Raw genomic sequence first — 16,156 nt, 5'->3', positions numbered from 1 at the left:
CACAGGGATCCAGGCCTAGAAGATTCACCAGGTTGTGACACAGTCATTGCAACCTCTTCTAAGTGGCTTGGTAGAGAAAGACGGAGTGTGAAGAATTCACATTTAGTCTTTGGTTTCCTTTTTACATAGACATTTCAAACATACCCACGTGTAGGTAGTGTGAATAGACCCCCACATACCAATACCCAGCCTCAGCAAGGAGCAATATTTCACTGTTCTTGTTCCAACAATGACCTCATTCCCCACCCCCACCTTTTCTTGCTGAATCATTTCACCTGCAGATACTGCAGTGCGTATCTAACAGATAGAGATTTTTTACATAACCGTAATGCTTGATCCCCCTAGCAAATTAACAGTATAATTCAGTACCCAGACCATTTCCATTTATTTCAATAGTTAAAAACTGTCTTTTTAAAGTTTTTTTTCAACAGCCTCACCCATATGACTTCATTTAACTTTAATCAACTCTTCAAAGGTCATATCTCCAAGTACAGTCAACTTTGAGGTGTACTGGAGGTTAAGTTTTGTTTTTTGTTTGTTTGTTTGTTTTTGTTTTTGAGATGGAGTTTCACTCTTGTTGCCTAGGCTGGAGTGCAATGGCGGGATTTTAGCTCACCACAACCTCCACCTCCTTGGTTCAAGTGGTTCTCCTGCCTCAGCCTCCCAAGTAGCTGGGATTACAGGCATGCGCCATTACACCGGGCTAATTTTTTTGTATTTAGTAGAGACGGGCTTTCACCATGTTAGTCAGGGTGGTCTCGAACTCCTGACCTCAGGTGATCCACCCACCTTGGCCTCCCAAAGTGCTGGGATTATAGGCGCGAGCCACCGCGCCTGGCTAAGTTTTTAACATACGAGTTTTGGGGACCCAATTCAGTCATATATGTGTGTGTATACACACCTATACACACACACAGGCACATATATATGGTTTTTGAAAAAAGAAACTCATACTGAAGAAAAGGGTTACAACTAAGACAAAAGGTTTTACACCTATTTTGTTGAACTGAAAACCAAACAAAGCCTATGCCTTGAGTTGTTGGCTGTGTCTGCTGGGTCTCTTTATTTTCGACTTCAGTGATAAGACTGCACAGGAGGAGAGTGGCGCAGAGAGGACACGAAGGGGAAACCTGAACTGCAGGAGGTTTACAGGGAAGAATGAAAGTGGGTGATGCTTTGCCTTAAGCCATAAATAAAGGCAAGGGAGGGCAAGCAGGCAGCCTTGACGTTAGCAGGAAAGTGAAGAAGAAGAAGATGGAAGAAAGAAAGGAAGGACCAGGGAGGAAGGGAAGGTGGGAGGGAGAGTGGGCGGGACGGGGTAGAAGGAAGGTATCAAAATTCACGCATCATATCAAGAACAAGGAAAATTCCAACTTCAATGTGAATAAACAATCCACAAATGCGGAGATGAATGAGATGACAGAATGATTAGTACATTGTTGGACAAGGATTTTAAAGCAGCCATCAGAAAAATGCTTCAACAGCAATTAGGAATTCCCTTGAAACAAATGAACGCATTAAAAATCTCAGCTGTCAGCCGGGCATGGTGCCTCACACCCGTAATCCCAGCACTTTGTGGGGCTGAGACAGTTGGATCACTTGAGCTCAGGAGTCCGAGATCAGCCTGGGCAGAATAGTGAGACCCTGTCTCTACAAAAACTACAAAAATTAGCCAGGTGTAGTGGCATGTGCCTGTAGTTCCAGCTACTCGTACTAGAGAGGCTGAGGTGTGAGGATAACTTGAGCCCAGGAGGCAGAGGTTGCCGTGAGCTATGATCAGCCACTGCACTCCAGCCTGGGCGACAGAGCTAGGCCCTGTCTCAAAAAAAATAAAATAAAATAAAAAAATCTTAGCTGTGAAAACTGATCTTACAAATTGGATTATTCTTGTCATACCTGACTGAACAAAATCAACAAGCCAGGGGGATAAAAGCACTCCTCATTCATAACAGTACTCCAAAAATGTAATTCTCTGCAAGCCTGGCTGCTGAAACTGCCTGCTGTAACCTGAAATTAGTTTTACGCAATAGCTGCTGACACAACCTGCTGCAGCCCAAAGACTAGGTTTACTCACTGCCCTCACTCACCAATCAGAGCTTGTCAGCTCCCCAAAACCTCCTTCATGCCGATGAACTTTCTTGAAGAGCAATAGGTAATATTTCTCCTTTTTACAAAACTTTTAACCTTCCCTTTGTTTTCTGGATATGTTGAAGACTCCCTAGTCTGTATGTGTGCCCCAAATTGCAATTCTTTCTTCCCAAATAAAACGTTTTAATTTCAGAGATTTGTCTCTATGTTTTACCGGACTTTGACACAGCAAAGAAAGGGAAGTCATGGAAAAGAACCCAATGGAGAATATAGGATTGAAAACTACAGCCGGGTGTGGTGGCTCATGCCTGTAATCCCAGCACTTTGGGAGGCTGAGGTGGGTGGATCACGAGGTCAGGAGATCAAGACCATCCTGGCCAAGATAGTGAAACCTCGTCTGTACTAAAAAATACAAAAATTAGCCAGGCACTGTGGCAGGCGCCTGTAATCCCAGCTACTCGGGGGGCTGAGGCAGGAGAATCACTTGAACCCAGGGGGCGGAGGTTGCAGTGCAATGAGATCACACCAGCCTGAAGGGTTGGGCACAGTGGCTCATGCCTGCAATCCCAGCACTTTGGGAAGTCAAGGTGGAAGGATCGCTTGATTCCAGGAGTTCAAGACCAGCCTGGGAAACATAGGGACACCTCATCTGTACAAAAAATGAACAAAATTAGCCAGGCATGGTAGTGTGTGCTTGTGGCCCCAGCTACTCTAGAGGCTAAGGTGGGAGGATCTCTTGAGCCCAGGAATGCAGAGGCTGTAGTGAGCTGAGACTGTGCCACTGCACTCCAGCCTGGGTGACACAGTGAGACTCTGTCTTTAAAAAAAAAAAAAAGAAAATAGTCAAAGGAAGTTCTCTAAATAGGCTTTGAAGTTCAGAAAGGAAAGAGGAATATCAGACTGATTAAAAATAGGGGTAAAAATATGAGATTGTCCTTCTTATGCATTTTAAAAATCATCTTTGATGCCTGACACCAAAAATCATGGCATTTGATGTGGTGCTCAATATATGTAGAGGAAAGACTTAATGAAAATTTAAAAGTGGGGAGAGAAAGAGACCTAAGTAAAGGTGATGTAGGTAATGTTCTTGCATTTCACTCAAAATGCTGAGCTGATAGCCTCAGTCCACAGTACGAGATGCAGACAGTCAGGTAAGTATGCAACCATGCAGTGTGAACGATGGGGATACGTCCTCAGAAACGCATCAACTGGGCGATTTCGCCATTGTGCGAACATTATAGAGTATACTCACACAACCCTAGATGGTGTCGCCTGCTGCACACCTGGGCTAAGTGGTACAGCTGATTGCTTCTAGGGTACACACCTGCACAGCACGGTACTGCTCTGAACACTGTAGCAGTACCATTGTGCAAAGGTTGCACAACGGTAAGTACTTGTGTATCTAAACATATCTAAAAACAGAAAAGGCATAGTAAAAATATGAAGTTGTAACGTTAAGGTACCATCATTGTATATGTGGTCCGACATTAACTGAGACATCACTATGGGGTGCACGGCTCTATTGTAATACCCAGTGTCTGTGTGTCTGTCTATCTCTCTCTCGCACACGCACGCTCTCTTTCTTTGCCTCTAGTGGCAAAAGGTATACCTTCTTTCCCCACTCCCCTAATTGAGGTTCCTTTTGCTCACCTTGAGAGTAGGGGAGGGAGTCTGAGACTAGGGCAGGAAGGATGCTGTCTCACGTCCTCCATGACTGAGTGGACAATTTCTGCATCTGGGTGGCCCTGTCCCCACCCACTCCCTCTCCTCTTTGGTCTTGTAAAACATTTTTGGCTGTCATTTCCCAATCCGAAGAGGGAAGCTTGCCCAGTGGATGGTGAATTGTAGGAACTTGGGGGAATATCTGTGCCCTGGGTTTTCCTCTGGGGAAGTGTCTCTCCCCTTCTTAGTCCTAGCATCCCAGGAGGCCTGATTCTTCCCTGGGCTATAGAAGAGGACACAGTCCAGCTGGTCAGAGCCTCCTGTGCCCAGCTGGGATGAACAAGGGACACAGGAAGGATCCTTGGGACCCAATCCGGGGCTCTTGCTGGAGTTGTTGGTAAGAGAAGAGAATTGCCCATCATCTCAGCTGAGGCTGCTGGGGCCATCTTGTCACTGCAAAGGGAAAAGGTGCTTGAAAACGGACAGACAGACGATGCCTGGTGTGGTGCCGGTTCCCAGATCCTGCATGCCTGAAGCGCGGCACCGCCTGGCCTTCTCAGTAAGGTGAGCCAATAAGTTCCCTTGTTTTTCCTACCTCAAGTCAGTTTGAGTTGTGTTTTCTGTCACCTGCAACCACGAGAGTCCTAATGCTGGGGTGTTGGGTTCCAGCCTCCTTCTTGGATGAGATGCCTTTCCCAGCCCCTGGGCACTTTGCCAGAATCCCCAGGAGTCAACAGGCCTTGAGGCGATGAAGAGGCTCTCACTTTACAGATGCAGAAACGGCCCGAAGAAAGACCGGGATTCACTCAAGGCCTCCCCTGCCCATGGGATCTTTTGAATTCCATTTTGGCCTCTCACCAGCAGAGAGTCTTGTTCAACAGAAACAGTTTTTTTTGCCCCAGTCCTCTCTCATTTTTAACTCCATGTCAGTGGTGTGGGCCTAAGGCTAGGCTTGCCAGACAAAACACAGGACACCCGGTTCAATTTGAATTTGAGATTGACAATGAATAACTTTTTAGTGTACCTATGTTCCAAATATTGCATGAGACACATTCCTACTAAAGAAATGCATTGCTCATCTGAAATTCAAATGTAGCTCTGGATGCTGTATTTTTATGTACTTGGCAACGCTATCTAAAGCAGGGACAGGGGATGCAGGAAGAGGGCAAGGCCACCTCTTTATGAGGACCAGGGGAAGAGTCGGGGTAGGGTGGGTGCTAAGAGGCAGCCTCAGAAAAATAATCTTCCCCATCTCCTGCCAGAATGCCCACATCACCCACAGTCTGGCATCAGGGCTTTGCAGCTGTCAGGTCAGTAAAAATGTGGCCTGGAGAGCAAACATATTAACCATCAACAGTCTAGTGTGAATTAGTTTATGTACATTTACTTGTTATCCATATACTGTTATTCCTCCCCTGTGCAGAAGGAAGAAGACTCCAGAGAGGGAGGTGCTGATAAGCCTCTTTCTTCATTTTCTCCCTGAAGTGCTGGTCTTCAGAGCACAAAGGATGGAATCTGAACTGGTTCCCTGTGGTTCCCTGCACATAAGAACCACAGGGGAGCTTTTGAAAAAAATCCCAGTGCCCAGACCACACCCATCCCCATTAAATCACAATCTCAGCTGGGCACAGTGGCTCATACCTGTAATCCCAGCACTTTGGGAGGTCAAGGCAGGAGGACCACTTGAGCCCAAGAGATCGAGACCAGCCTGTGCAACATAGCAACACCCCATTGCTACAAATTTTAAAAAAAAATGAGCTGGGCCTGGGTCTGTCGTCCCAGCTACTTGAGAGGCTGAGGCAACAGGATCCTTTGAGCCCAGGAGGTGAAGACTGCAGTGATCGGTGATTACACACTGTACTCCAGCCTGGATGACAGAGTGAGACGGTCTTAATAAAGAAAGAGAGAGCGAGAGAGAAAGAAAGACCAAAAAAAAAAAAAAAAAAAAAGCCCAGCATCTCCATGAGTGGGTCCCAGCTATCATCTTTTTCCAGTGTGCAGCCAAATTTGAGAACCAGTGGACATAATAGCTCAGGACAGATCGTTCGATCCTTGGTGAGGGTCGCTGCGGACAGGCAGCTAACTCTGTGTCAGGCATCCCGCAGACATTATTTCACTGGATTCCCGTATAGCCCTACCACGCAGACCCTGTTAATCTCATGTCCACAGAAGGATGCAGGCTCAGAGAGGCGATGTGATTTACTCAAGGTCACACAGCAATCAAAGGGCCCTGCCCACAGCCCCTGAGCTGCCTCCAGGCTGTGTGGCTCCAGGTGAGTGCCTTTCGTGTCTTGCCCTGCCGCAGGTAGAGAAGACTGTGTCCACAAGCATCCCTCAGCCCTGTCTGCCAGCTCTCTAATCAGCATGGTTACATGATGAGGACACCAAAGAGTGAGAAGAGCATCTCGATTGGCAAATGGAGACAGGGAATGGCCCAAGGGTCAACTCTGGGTGTTCTGGGCATGTCATCAGTGAGAATGACAAGTGGAGGTCCCCTTTACTGAAGAGTGGGGAGGCTTCACCTGAAATAGCCTTTGTAGTCTTCAACAATGACATTACCCCCCTCACTGCCAACATAAGTACCTGGGAACTACTGCCCTGAGTGACCCAACCATCCTCTCCGACTCCCTCCACCATCCCTAATCGCTGGCAAACACTCACTTGGAATTGTGTTTCATACACACGTTGGTGTCTGGTTGCACCTGCTCCTCCTTGCACTCAGGATGTGGACCCACACCTGGTCACCCTGACCGCTAATTCTTGCCTTCCCAGCCTGCCTTGCAGCTGGGGCTGGCCTGGTCCTGCGATGCAAACGTGGTTCATAGGATGTAACCGGAATTTGCTGAAAGGTTCTAAGGAAGTGTTGGCTTTCTTGATGAGAGAGGCCCAGCCCAAAATGATTCCCTCTCGCTGAGTACAGGGCGCTCAGCTGAAGCCACAGCAGCCCTGCTGAGACAAGGCCCCAGCATGACAGGGACACCAAGGGAATCACAGAGGGCACAGCTCAGGCGTCGCTGGGCCATTGGGTCCCTCTGGATTTGCAGCTGGGCAAAAAAGAAATCCTATTCGCTCAGGTCAGTGGTCCTCCATTAAGGGTGATTTTGCCCCCCAAGGACATGCAACAACTTCTGGTGGTATTTTGGTTGTCACAACTTGGGGGTTGCTACAGGCATCTAGTGGGTGGACTGCTAAACGCAGGAACATCTTCCCCTCAGTGAAGAGTACTGAGGGTGAGGGGCCCTGACTTAGGCCACTGTTGCTTGGTGTTTCTGTTTCCTGCAACCAAAAATACTCCTGGCAGAGAGGCCGCCCTAACCACTGAGATTGCTAGAGAGAAGGTGGTCTGAGGAAGCCAAGTCCCTAGACATGAGGAAAAGGCAGGACAGCAGGGTCCAAACCAACCTCCACCAGTAGAGCTGGCTGGCCCACACCCGTTGAACTTCCCACCCGAGCTTTTGGTGTCAAGGGCAAACACACCGAGGGTTTCCTCCCGTGGATGGCGCTGCTCCCCACCAGCCCCTTCCCCACTTTCCTTAACATTCCAGGCGGATAACAGAATGCAACTTTTGATACAAACAAACTCCATTTTAATGTACAAAACAAACCTCACTTACATACATAAATATAATTTGGGGGCATAAATAATGTAAGAAAATAAGAGATGTACATATCAAAATAAATTACTCATAAATATCATGTTGGAAAACTAAGTGCTGGGGAAAGGGTTCTAAGTCTTCCCCCGCTGCTTCCACACCGCAAGTTATTGACAAGACTTGGGGTCTTCAAATCTTTTCTTTTCCTGATTTTTGAACGAGAAGTGCAGGTTGACATAAGGTAGGGGGCCTGGGAAGCCCCAATCCATGGGGACATATGTGAGGTGGGCAGAGGGCTGGTGGGCTGGGGGGTGGAAGCAGGAGACACCGGGGACAGCAAGTTATTCTCAGGACAGCATCCATGACAGAACTGGCCTCAGGGGGAATTCTCAAGATGTCCCAGGGCTGGAGTGGGGCTCCGGGCTTCCCCTACTCCTGAAGCCGCTTGGGCCATGCCTGCTCCAGTCAGTGGTGGCCTGGAGGGGTTTGGGAAGGGCAAAGGGTCCCTGGAAGTAGAGATATAGATCAATTCCCACATGGGGTTGAGTGAAATTTATGTGCTGTTTTGCAGAGGGGATCACCTGTTCCTGAAATTTAAACCACTGCCTGTCTTCTGGCTGCTCCTGGGGAAGTGATGAGAAAAAAAATTAGAGAATTTCAGCTTGACATAAGAATTTTTCCAAAGGAAGTGAGTTCCCCATCAGTGGAGGTATTCAAGCAGGACTGAGACAGCACAGCAGCTTGTCCAGCAACCTCGAGGGAGCAGAATGGGGGCCCGGGCAGCAGCTGGGCAAGCTACAGGCTTACAATGTTATGATCAGACAGACAAGTCTATTGGCTAGAAACTGGCACGGCCAATGGAAAACTCTGAATATGTACAACTTCTAGATGTTTCTTCCTAAAGCTAAACAGAACGTGGACTCGGGACTGCTCTTGTAGAAGCATGGCCTCCACTCTGCAGGGACCACAGCCCCTGGCAGCAGTGAAGAGGCCCGGGCATGGCCTCAGTTATTTCTCAAAGCTGGGACTCCTCACCGCCTCCAGTCCGGTGACAAGCCCAAATGGGTCCATGCTGTCAGTCTCCAGGGGCGAAGAGAACATATCAGATTCCAAGTGGCCCCTGAGGTCCTCAGGCTCCTCTGGGGCCATGGGCAGCATGGGCAGGAAATGAGAGAGCGGAAGAAAGCCTCTGTTCTTGTACAGCTGCCGCTGTTTGGCACTGCTCAGGGAGACCGGGAGGCGGTGCTTCTCAGATCGGTATACATTGTAGCCATCAGGGCGGATCTCCTCCTCGAAAGCACAGTCTTCCTCTGAGTACTGAAGCTGCAGAGAAAACGAGCAGCTCTGAGCAATCCACAGTGGAGGGGGAACACGGGTACACATGGACATTTGTGCTACAGACTGTCCCTGGGTGCCACCAGCAGTGACCTTCCCCATGAGCATCTCTTGCATGTTTTATACATACTTCCTGATGTACACACTGTATATGTAAGTATATATAAAATATACCTTTATATATATAAGCATATATAATATATAATGTACTTTAAGGCCAGGCACAGTAGCTTACACCTGTAGTCCCAGCACTTTGGGAGACCCAGAGCAGGTGGATCACTTGAATCCAGGAGTTTGAGACCAGCCTGGGCAACATGGTAAAATTCCATCTCTACAAAAAGTACAAAAATTAGCAGGGCATGGAGGTGGGTGCCTGTAGGCCCAGCTACTCGGGAGGCTTAGAGGTGGGAGGATGGGTTGAGGCTGGAGGGTCAAGGCTGCAGTGAGCAATGATCATGCCCCTGCACTCTAGTCTAGGTTACAGAGCAAGACCCTGTCTCAAAACAAACAAACAAAAAAACCCACAACTATATATACACACAGAAAACACACATATATAAATGTACTGTAAGTGTAAGTATATGTAATATGTACATTATGTTAATATATAACACATTAATAAATTAAATATACATTTATATACCTTTATAAATTTTTAATAATCTTTATATAGATATACATGCACACAGACAAAACTGAGGTTTATTATTTCATATACATATATTTTATGAATATACTTAATACTACATATACACTTTATATAGACCCAAATAATTTCCACTAAATTACCTCACCTTTTCCGAGAACCTTGTCCTGAGCAATAATATCCATCAACCCACAGGAATGCCGTCCGTGTTTCCCTCACCCTTTACATTACATACACAACTCCTGGCATTAAAAAGTTCCTGGGTATTTCACTGGCACTTTGGGAAACACTGATAAACCGGGTTATCATCTTAGGACAGGTCTTTTAAATAAATTGCATGTAATCCGATCTGGAGCCCAGATGAAAGCATCTGTTCCCCACCTATCTCAGAAATCACTGTGTGCCTTTATCATTCTAAGGCCTTCTGGTCTGCAGCAGTTCTGAGAACCATCAGCCCCCCTGTCTCCTCCATTCAGTCACCAAGGGCCTTCTAGGCAGGCTGCCAGAAGCCGGATCTCAGTAGCCCCTCCCCCAGGTCAGGCCAGGCCAGGCGGGCGCCCAGCTGGTGGCCGGAAATGTGTGCTGAGGGAAGCCAGTCCCTCTTCTTAGAACATTCATAGTCCACAGGGTTGAGAGGTGCCAGTGGGCAAGTGCCATCCCACACAGGTGTCATTACCCCTTGGTGACCCAGGACAGGCGCAGGCAGGAGCCGGAAGGGCTGGGCAGTAAACACACTGACGGCCTCAGTCAGGTTTCTGCCTAAGTCTGCAAAGGTCACTGAACTGCAGGTGGGTGAGGATGTGCCTGTGCCAATAAGCTCCTGATAAGAGGCTCATTGCAGCAACCCAGGCTCCTGCCGAGCCCACGGATGGCTGGGACAAAGCACTGGACAGCAAGCACGATTTCTCCCAAACATGCCAAATGATAAATAAACAAGGAACACAAAACCGAATAACTGGAGGACCTTCTTCTATTTACTCGGCTTGTCATTTGGGAGAAATAAGTATCACATTCTCCATACAGAAAATGAAATGACTTCAAGTTTCTAGAAGAATGTGGAATCTTTATTTAAGAAAGAAAGAGGCCAGGCGAGGTGGCTCACGCCTGTAATCCCAGCACTTTGGGAGGCCAAGGCAGGCAGATCGTGAGGTCAGGAGTTCGAGACCAGCCTGGCCAGGATGGTGAAACCCCATCTCCACTAAAAATACAAAAAAAACTAGCCGGGCATGATGGCACGACGCTTGTAGTCCCAGCTACTTGGGAGGCTGAGGCAGAAGAATTGCTTGAACCCCGCAGGTGGAGGTTGCAGTGAGCCGAGATCATGCCACTGCACTCCAGCCTGGGTGACAGAGCGAGCGAGACTCCGTCTCAAAAAAGAAAGGAAGAGAGAGAGAAAGAAAAGAAAGAGAGAGACAGAAAGAAAAAGGAAGGAAGGAAGGAAGGAAAGAAAGAAAAAAGAGAGAGAGAGAAAGAAAGAAAGAGAGAGAGAGAGAAAGAACGAACGAACGAACGAACGAACGAACGGAAGGAGAAAGATCCTCAATCTGTGTTAGACCATGCACAGGGGATCAAGAGGCACAAAGAGGGCTGGGCCCAGTGGCTCACACCTGTAATCCCAGCACTTTGGGAGGCCGAGACGGGCGGATCACTTGAGGTTGGGAGTTCGAGACCAGCCTGGCCAACAAGGTGAAACTCCATCTCTACTAAAAATACAAAAATTAGCTGGCCATGGTGGTGGGCACCTGTAATCCCAGCTCCATGGGAGACTGAGGCAGGAGAAACGCTTGAACCCGGGAGGCACAGGTTGCAGTGAGCCGAGATTGGGTCACTGCATTCCAGCCTGTGCCACAGAGCAAAACTCTGCCAAAAAAAAGAAGAAAAAAGGCACAAAGGGATTTCAGGTGACCCAACCCCCAATTTGGGCAGAATGGCGGGTTAGGTTGACGTCCCCTGCTGGCCTCCCATCATTAGAAGCACTCCCCCCCCCCCATAATAAATGTCAAAATTAAAGTTGCAAGGGTGGGTTTGGAGTGGCTCTGGGTGGGAGTCAGCGTCCAGCGTGCCGACCACCCCATTTCCCTGCAGTCCTCTCACGCAGGACTCCGCCATAAAACCTGAAACAGGCGCTCTGAGTACACGGAGCACGACAGAAGCACCGAGCAATTTTGAGACTCTTAAAATGCTTTGTCCCGCTGTTCACAAAGGAGCTGGTTGGGCTGGAGGCGGCCCCGCCTCTGCATCCTTTCTGGGGTGGGGGCCCCGGGCAGGCGCGGCCACCCCCGCCCTGGCCCCTGCTCCACCAGGGAGTCCGGGGCTGCGTGTGAGGCCTGCGCGGGCCGAGACCTCACACAGCATCCTCTGCGCGCGGGGCCGCGGGAGGGGCGCGGGTTCGTTCCTTTGAACTCCCAGCCTTTGTTCCAGGGCCACCAGAGCCCCAGCGCTCGTACACTTCCGGCCCCGGGACCTCTGCGGTTACCTGGGCCTTCCCAGCCAGCCGCCACCCCCTGCCCCCACCAGAAAGCGTTTACAGGACAGGTGAGGCCCGCAGGAGGAAAAGCACGCCTCTGGCGCAACTTGACTCCAGCGCATCTGCGTCTAAGCCACACGGTGCTCCTGGTAGATTAAAAATTAATTCTAAAAAAACTCGCCTATTCCACATGCACTGTTTTCTGCCTTGCTGGACAATTGATTTGTTTTTAAAGGAAAGTTATGAGTAGACCCTCTTTTTTCTTTCCTGTTCTTTTTTTCTTCTTTTTATACTGGAGGGAGGGAAACGGAGGCGAGGACCACACACGCGCAGGCAGAGGCTGAAAAGGCCTGAGGTGGGTTTTCCTGTTTAATATCAAAGGAGGCCGAATAATGGGTTTCCTCGGTCCGGCTGGGCCGGCCTTTGACTCAATTGCAAATGCAAAGGCAGCTTTTGCCTATTCTCTGGCTACTGGCTGAGACCCTATATTTCAGTAGAAAATCGTCGGACATTCACTTAATCGGTCTTTGCAATCTCCCTCGAAGTTGCACACGGGTCTGGTCGGAGGAGGTGAGGAAACCCTGGATTCGAACCAGCGCCTTTCTCTCCTTCAGGCCTCCGCCCGGGAACAGGCGTTGGTCCCCCGCCCCGGCGCATCCGCCCCGTGGGGACACTTACCAGCCCTTGCATCTTGCCGTCGGCGCCCATGCAGAGGTACCGCACGCTGTGCACGCCCTTGATGGCCACGGTCCGCAGAGCTACTGCCTTGATCTCCAGCAAACCTGGGCGCAGGGGAAGCAAGAAGCTGCAGCCGGGACCCCCGGGGCTCGCACCACGTGGTGCGATCGGTCCACGAGCCTGTGCCTCTCCCTAGCGTCAGGCGCTGTTTGGGGACTAAGGGAGGGATCCTAACGCCCAAGTGCCAAAACCTGGGGTTCCCAGGAGTTGAGGGGTCCGCAGGAGCCTAAGGGTAGCAAAGAAAGGAAGGGCGCTGGGGTGGGATGCGCGGGGCGGGGTGGGGTGTGCGCGGCGGGGCGGGCGGGGGACCTGGCTGGCACTCACTGTGCGCGCTTTGGCCCCGCGCGCAGTCCACGACGCCGTCGGTGCGGATGCGCAGGAAGCAGCTGGAGAGCCCGTGGGGGCCGGAGGTGTACAGGTGCCGCAGGCGGATGGGGTCGCCCCAGCCGTAGTGCACGTGGGGCCCCGCGTCCGAGAAGGCGAGGGGACGCCCGGCCACGGCCAGCCAGAGGCTGGCCAGGATCCAGGCGTGGACCACCACACACCCGCTCCTCATGGCACCTCCCTGGGGCTCTCGGCGCAGTTCCGGCGATAGGGGTGCGGGAGGCTGGGCGGCGACCGGGATGCGCTGCGGGCCTGTGAGTGCCGGATTGGGATGGCCGTGGCCCTCGATCCTGGACGCAGCGCTCCTGCTCCGACGGCGCGGCGGCTCCGGGCCGGCAACCTTATATAGTAGCGCCTTACGGGCCCCGCGGGTAGGTGCCCAAGACACCCGAGCATTTCTTATCGGGATTGCATCAAGCCTCCGCCCCCCGCACACACCCACTCACACCCCGCCTCCGGCCCCAGCCCCCTCCCCGGGCCCGGGCAGGCAGGCGGCGGCTTCTTGTCCCAGCCGGGGTGACCCCGCCCAGGCCGTTCGGATCTGCTGGAGGAGGAGGCCTCGTTTAGCGGCCGGGTTTCGGGGAACTCCTCCCCACCGCGCAGCGGCCCCGAGGTTCTTGGCTGGGAGAGTTTGATTTTGCAAAGCGATCGACAACTGGGGCCCCTCCCCCAGGCCTCGGGCTCCCAGTGGTTGCCCTCGGCATGGGGCACCAGCAGGGGCGGGGTCAGGAACCCCGGGGTCAGAGGTTCGGGGGCACCGAGTTTTGCCTCCTTCACCCTCTAGTCGGTAAAAGCCTCACCTCGGCCTTGGGGTCCTTCCCCTTAAAAGGCCACTCGCACTCCCTCTCCCGACTTTCCCAGCCCAGCACATCTGACGTCAAAGCCGTCCAATAGAATTTCCCCCCGCAGTTCCGACCGTCTCAGGTTCTCCCAGCTTCATCTTCTTGCAATTCCTGCCCCGCCCCTTTTATCCGGGTAAATTGCCCCCCGACGGGGGGCCGGGCGCGCTCTCTGCGGGCCGGGAAACAATGGGAGCCGCGCGGACTGTAGGTGGCGCCGCAGCCTCGGCGTCGGCCTCGGCTTTGCGCTCCTGGCCCCGCGCCCCTGCCTGCTCCGCGCTCGCCCCGGCCCCGCGGCTGTGCCCGAGATGCTACCTGAAAGGGGGCACTGGGAAGAAGGCTCTCGGGCAGGGGGGGCGGGCCAGCTGCGGGATTGGTGAACCCCAGCGTCTCGGCTGGAGGGTGGTGGAGGCAGAGGCGCAGGGAGGGAGGCCTGGGCCTCCGTTTCCCGGTTTTTGAGCTGTCTTGTGTCGGGGGTCTGGTCCTTCAGTCCCCGAGTCTCTGCGCACGGGGTCAGGGAGAACAGCACGGTCGGGGAGGTGGAGAGCGCCTTACCTGGTGGGGAGGGGTCGGGAAGGGGCCAAGGAACGGTGATGGGCGCCCCTGGCTTCCGGGCAGGTGCCAGGTGAGGAAAGAAATAGGGGCCGCTCCATGAAGTGGTTCCTGTAAATAAAGAAAAGGACATCCAGAGAATACCCTGGCGGGGAATAAAGGGGTCCTCCTAGGGGGTTTTGGCTTAACTCTAATTATTTCTTGTTATTCTTCCAAACCCCCAGCTCCTAGATGTGGGGCCCCAGGAGGCTGGTTTTGGGGCAGAGCCCTCCTGGCCCAGCGCAAAGGCGATGGGGAGGGCAAACGGGAGAGACAGCGAGAGAAATGCCAGGCCTAATGAATTTCAATGAGCAGAGGCCACATTCATCCCCCAGTCAGTGACTGGCGTTAATGACTGAGGGCGCAGCAAATGTCACCAGGAAAGTCTTTACAAAAAGACATCATCCCGAAGGCTTTCTAGACCAGGGACCCCCACGCTGTGTGTCTTGGTTCAGAAAGCCGTGGCTTCTGTTAAATCTAATTACTTCCCCCCTGTGGCTTTAAATCGACGGCGGCTCCTATTAAACTTAATTACCCTCCCCTGCAGCTTTCGTTTTAAAGATCCGTGGTAAATGCGTGATAAATGCTCTTGAGGGCGATGGCAGAGGCTGCACTGGGGGACACGACCCAAACCGGGTGGGGGCGATGGCAGCCTCTGGTTCCACACCTACCCCTCTGCAGCCCCTTCCAGGGACATGGGGAAGAGAGTGGCTGATGCGATCAGGGAGCGTGGGGAAATAAGGAAGGCGGCTACTGTCCCCTAGCCCCTGTTCTGAGCACTCCATGGATGTTTTCGGCTCAAATCTCTACAAGAACTCCCCATGGTATTCTATTCCTCCCTCCCCCATGGAGCAGGAGGGAAATGGGGGCCCCAGAAAAGTGGCTGAGTGACCCAAGGTCGCACACCCTGTTAGTGGTGAAGTTGGAATTTGAACCCAAACAGTGGGGCTTGTAAATCCAGGCTGTGCTGCGTCTTATCCCGGGACAGGGGCTCTGGGGTCAGACCCACTGTAGTGTGGATCACACCCAGCCACTCCCTGGGTAGGTCGTGGACCACTGACTGATTGTCCTCTCAGCTTGCTCTCAGGCTTGTCCTGAGGGTTACAAGGAAGAGGAGACAGAGAGGGCCTGGGATGTAGTGCTCACGAAGGTGGTGATGGCAGGCCTGGAGGTCAGCTGTGTACCAGCCATCTCACAGGCACAGCCATGCTCTGAGCGCTTAGGGGATGGATCCTGCTCATGTGAGGAAGCTGAGGGTCACAGAGATGGACTGCCGGGTCTTGAGGGTTTGCCCCAGGTGGGCCAGGCACACAACCCTGGGCGTTTGCTGGGCTCCCTGGTGTGTGTGGTTGGAGGGAGCCAAGCCCGCAGAGGACAAGGCAGCGCTGGCCAGCAGGGGGCTCTCCAGGCAAGAGCAGAGGTGTAGCAAGGGCTGAGTTCCTCCTCCCACGCAGCTCTGTGCATACCGGAACCTCTGAAGCCACCAGTGTGCTGAATTGGGCTGGCTTTGCTTTTCAGGTTGCGTTTGATTTGCCCCAGGTGGCTAAGCCGGCTGAATCGCCCAGGTGGGGTTTCATTCATTGAGTGGCATGAGCAATGGGGAGTAGGTAGGGTCAAGGCACCCCTGACGTCCTGCTCACCCATGCAGGGGCACGGGGGTCTCCAGCCCAGGTGTCCAGAAGGGCTTGGCTTGGTGGCTTTGTTCTGGATTTGATGTGAGCCGGGTTTTTTTGTTTTTGTTTTTTAATTACCTTGTAGAACTGTAAATCCTTTTTCTGGGGTCTTCCTTCTTCCATCTGAGGGTGTAGAGCTT

The 16,156-nt window shown here is 51.9% G+C and overlaps 1 protein-coding gene across 1 annotated transcript; it reads right to left on the bottom strand.

Annotated features, from left to right (window-relative positions):
- Nucleotides 1-7,320: 7,320 nt before the first annotated feature.
- On the bottom strand, nt 7,321-13,300 carry FGF19 (fibroblast growth factor 19). Its single transcript, XM_008017892.3, has 3 exons — nt 12,854-13,300; nt 12,470-12,573; nt 7,321-8,666 (listed from the first exon to the last, which is right to left on the bottom strand). Exons 1-3 carry the CDS (start codon nt 13,083-13,085, stop codon nt 8,352-8,354), a joined length of 651 nt encoding a protein of 216 aa, XP_008016083.1. The 5' UTR covers nt 13,086-13,300; the 3' UTR covers nt 7,321-8,351.
- Between the last annotated feature and the right edge of the window lie 2,856 nt (nt 13,301-16,156).

The sequence above is a fragment of the Chlorocebus sabaeus genome, chromosome 1 (assembly GCF_047675955.1).
Source record: "Chlorocebus sabaeus isolate Y175 chromosome 1, mChlSab1.0.hap1, whole genome shotgun sequence".
NCBI classification, from domain to species: domain Eukaryota; kingdom Metazoa; phylum Chordata; class Mammalia; order Primates; family Cercopithecidae; genus Chlorocebus; species Chlorocebus sabaeus.
The sequence above is the reverse complement of the archived record's forward strand: the minus strand, read 5'-3'. Positions and strand labels throughout refer to the sequence as shown.

Excerpts from the sequence above, each read along its gene's own strand:
- FGF19 (XM_008017892.3), bottom strand. The coding sequence starts at position 13,085 with ATGAGGAGCGGGTGTGTGGTGGTCCACGCCTGGATCCTGGCCAGCCTC. Across the intron at positions 12,574-12,853 it reads GCGGGGCCAAAGCGCGCACA|GTTTGCTGGAGATCAAGGCA; the intron begins GTGAGTGCCAGC and ends CCCTGCGCCCAG. Across the intron at positions 8,667-12,469 it reads ACGGCAAGATGCAAGGGCTG|CTTCAGTACTCAGAGGAAGA; the intron begins GTAAGTGTCCCC and ends TTTTCTCTGCAG.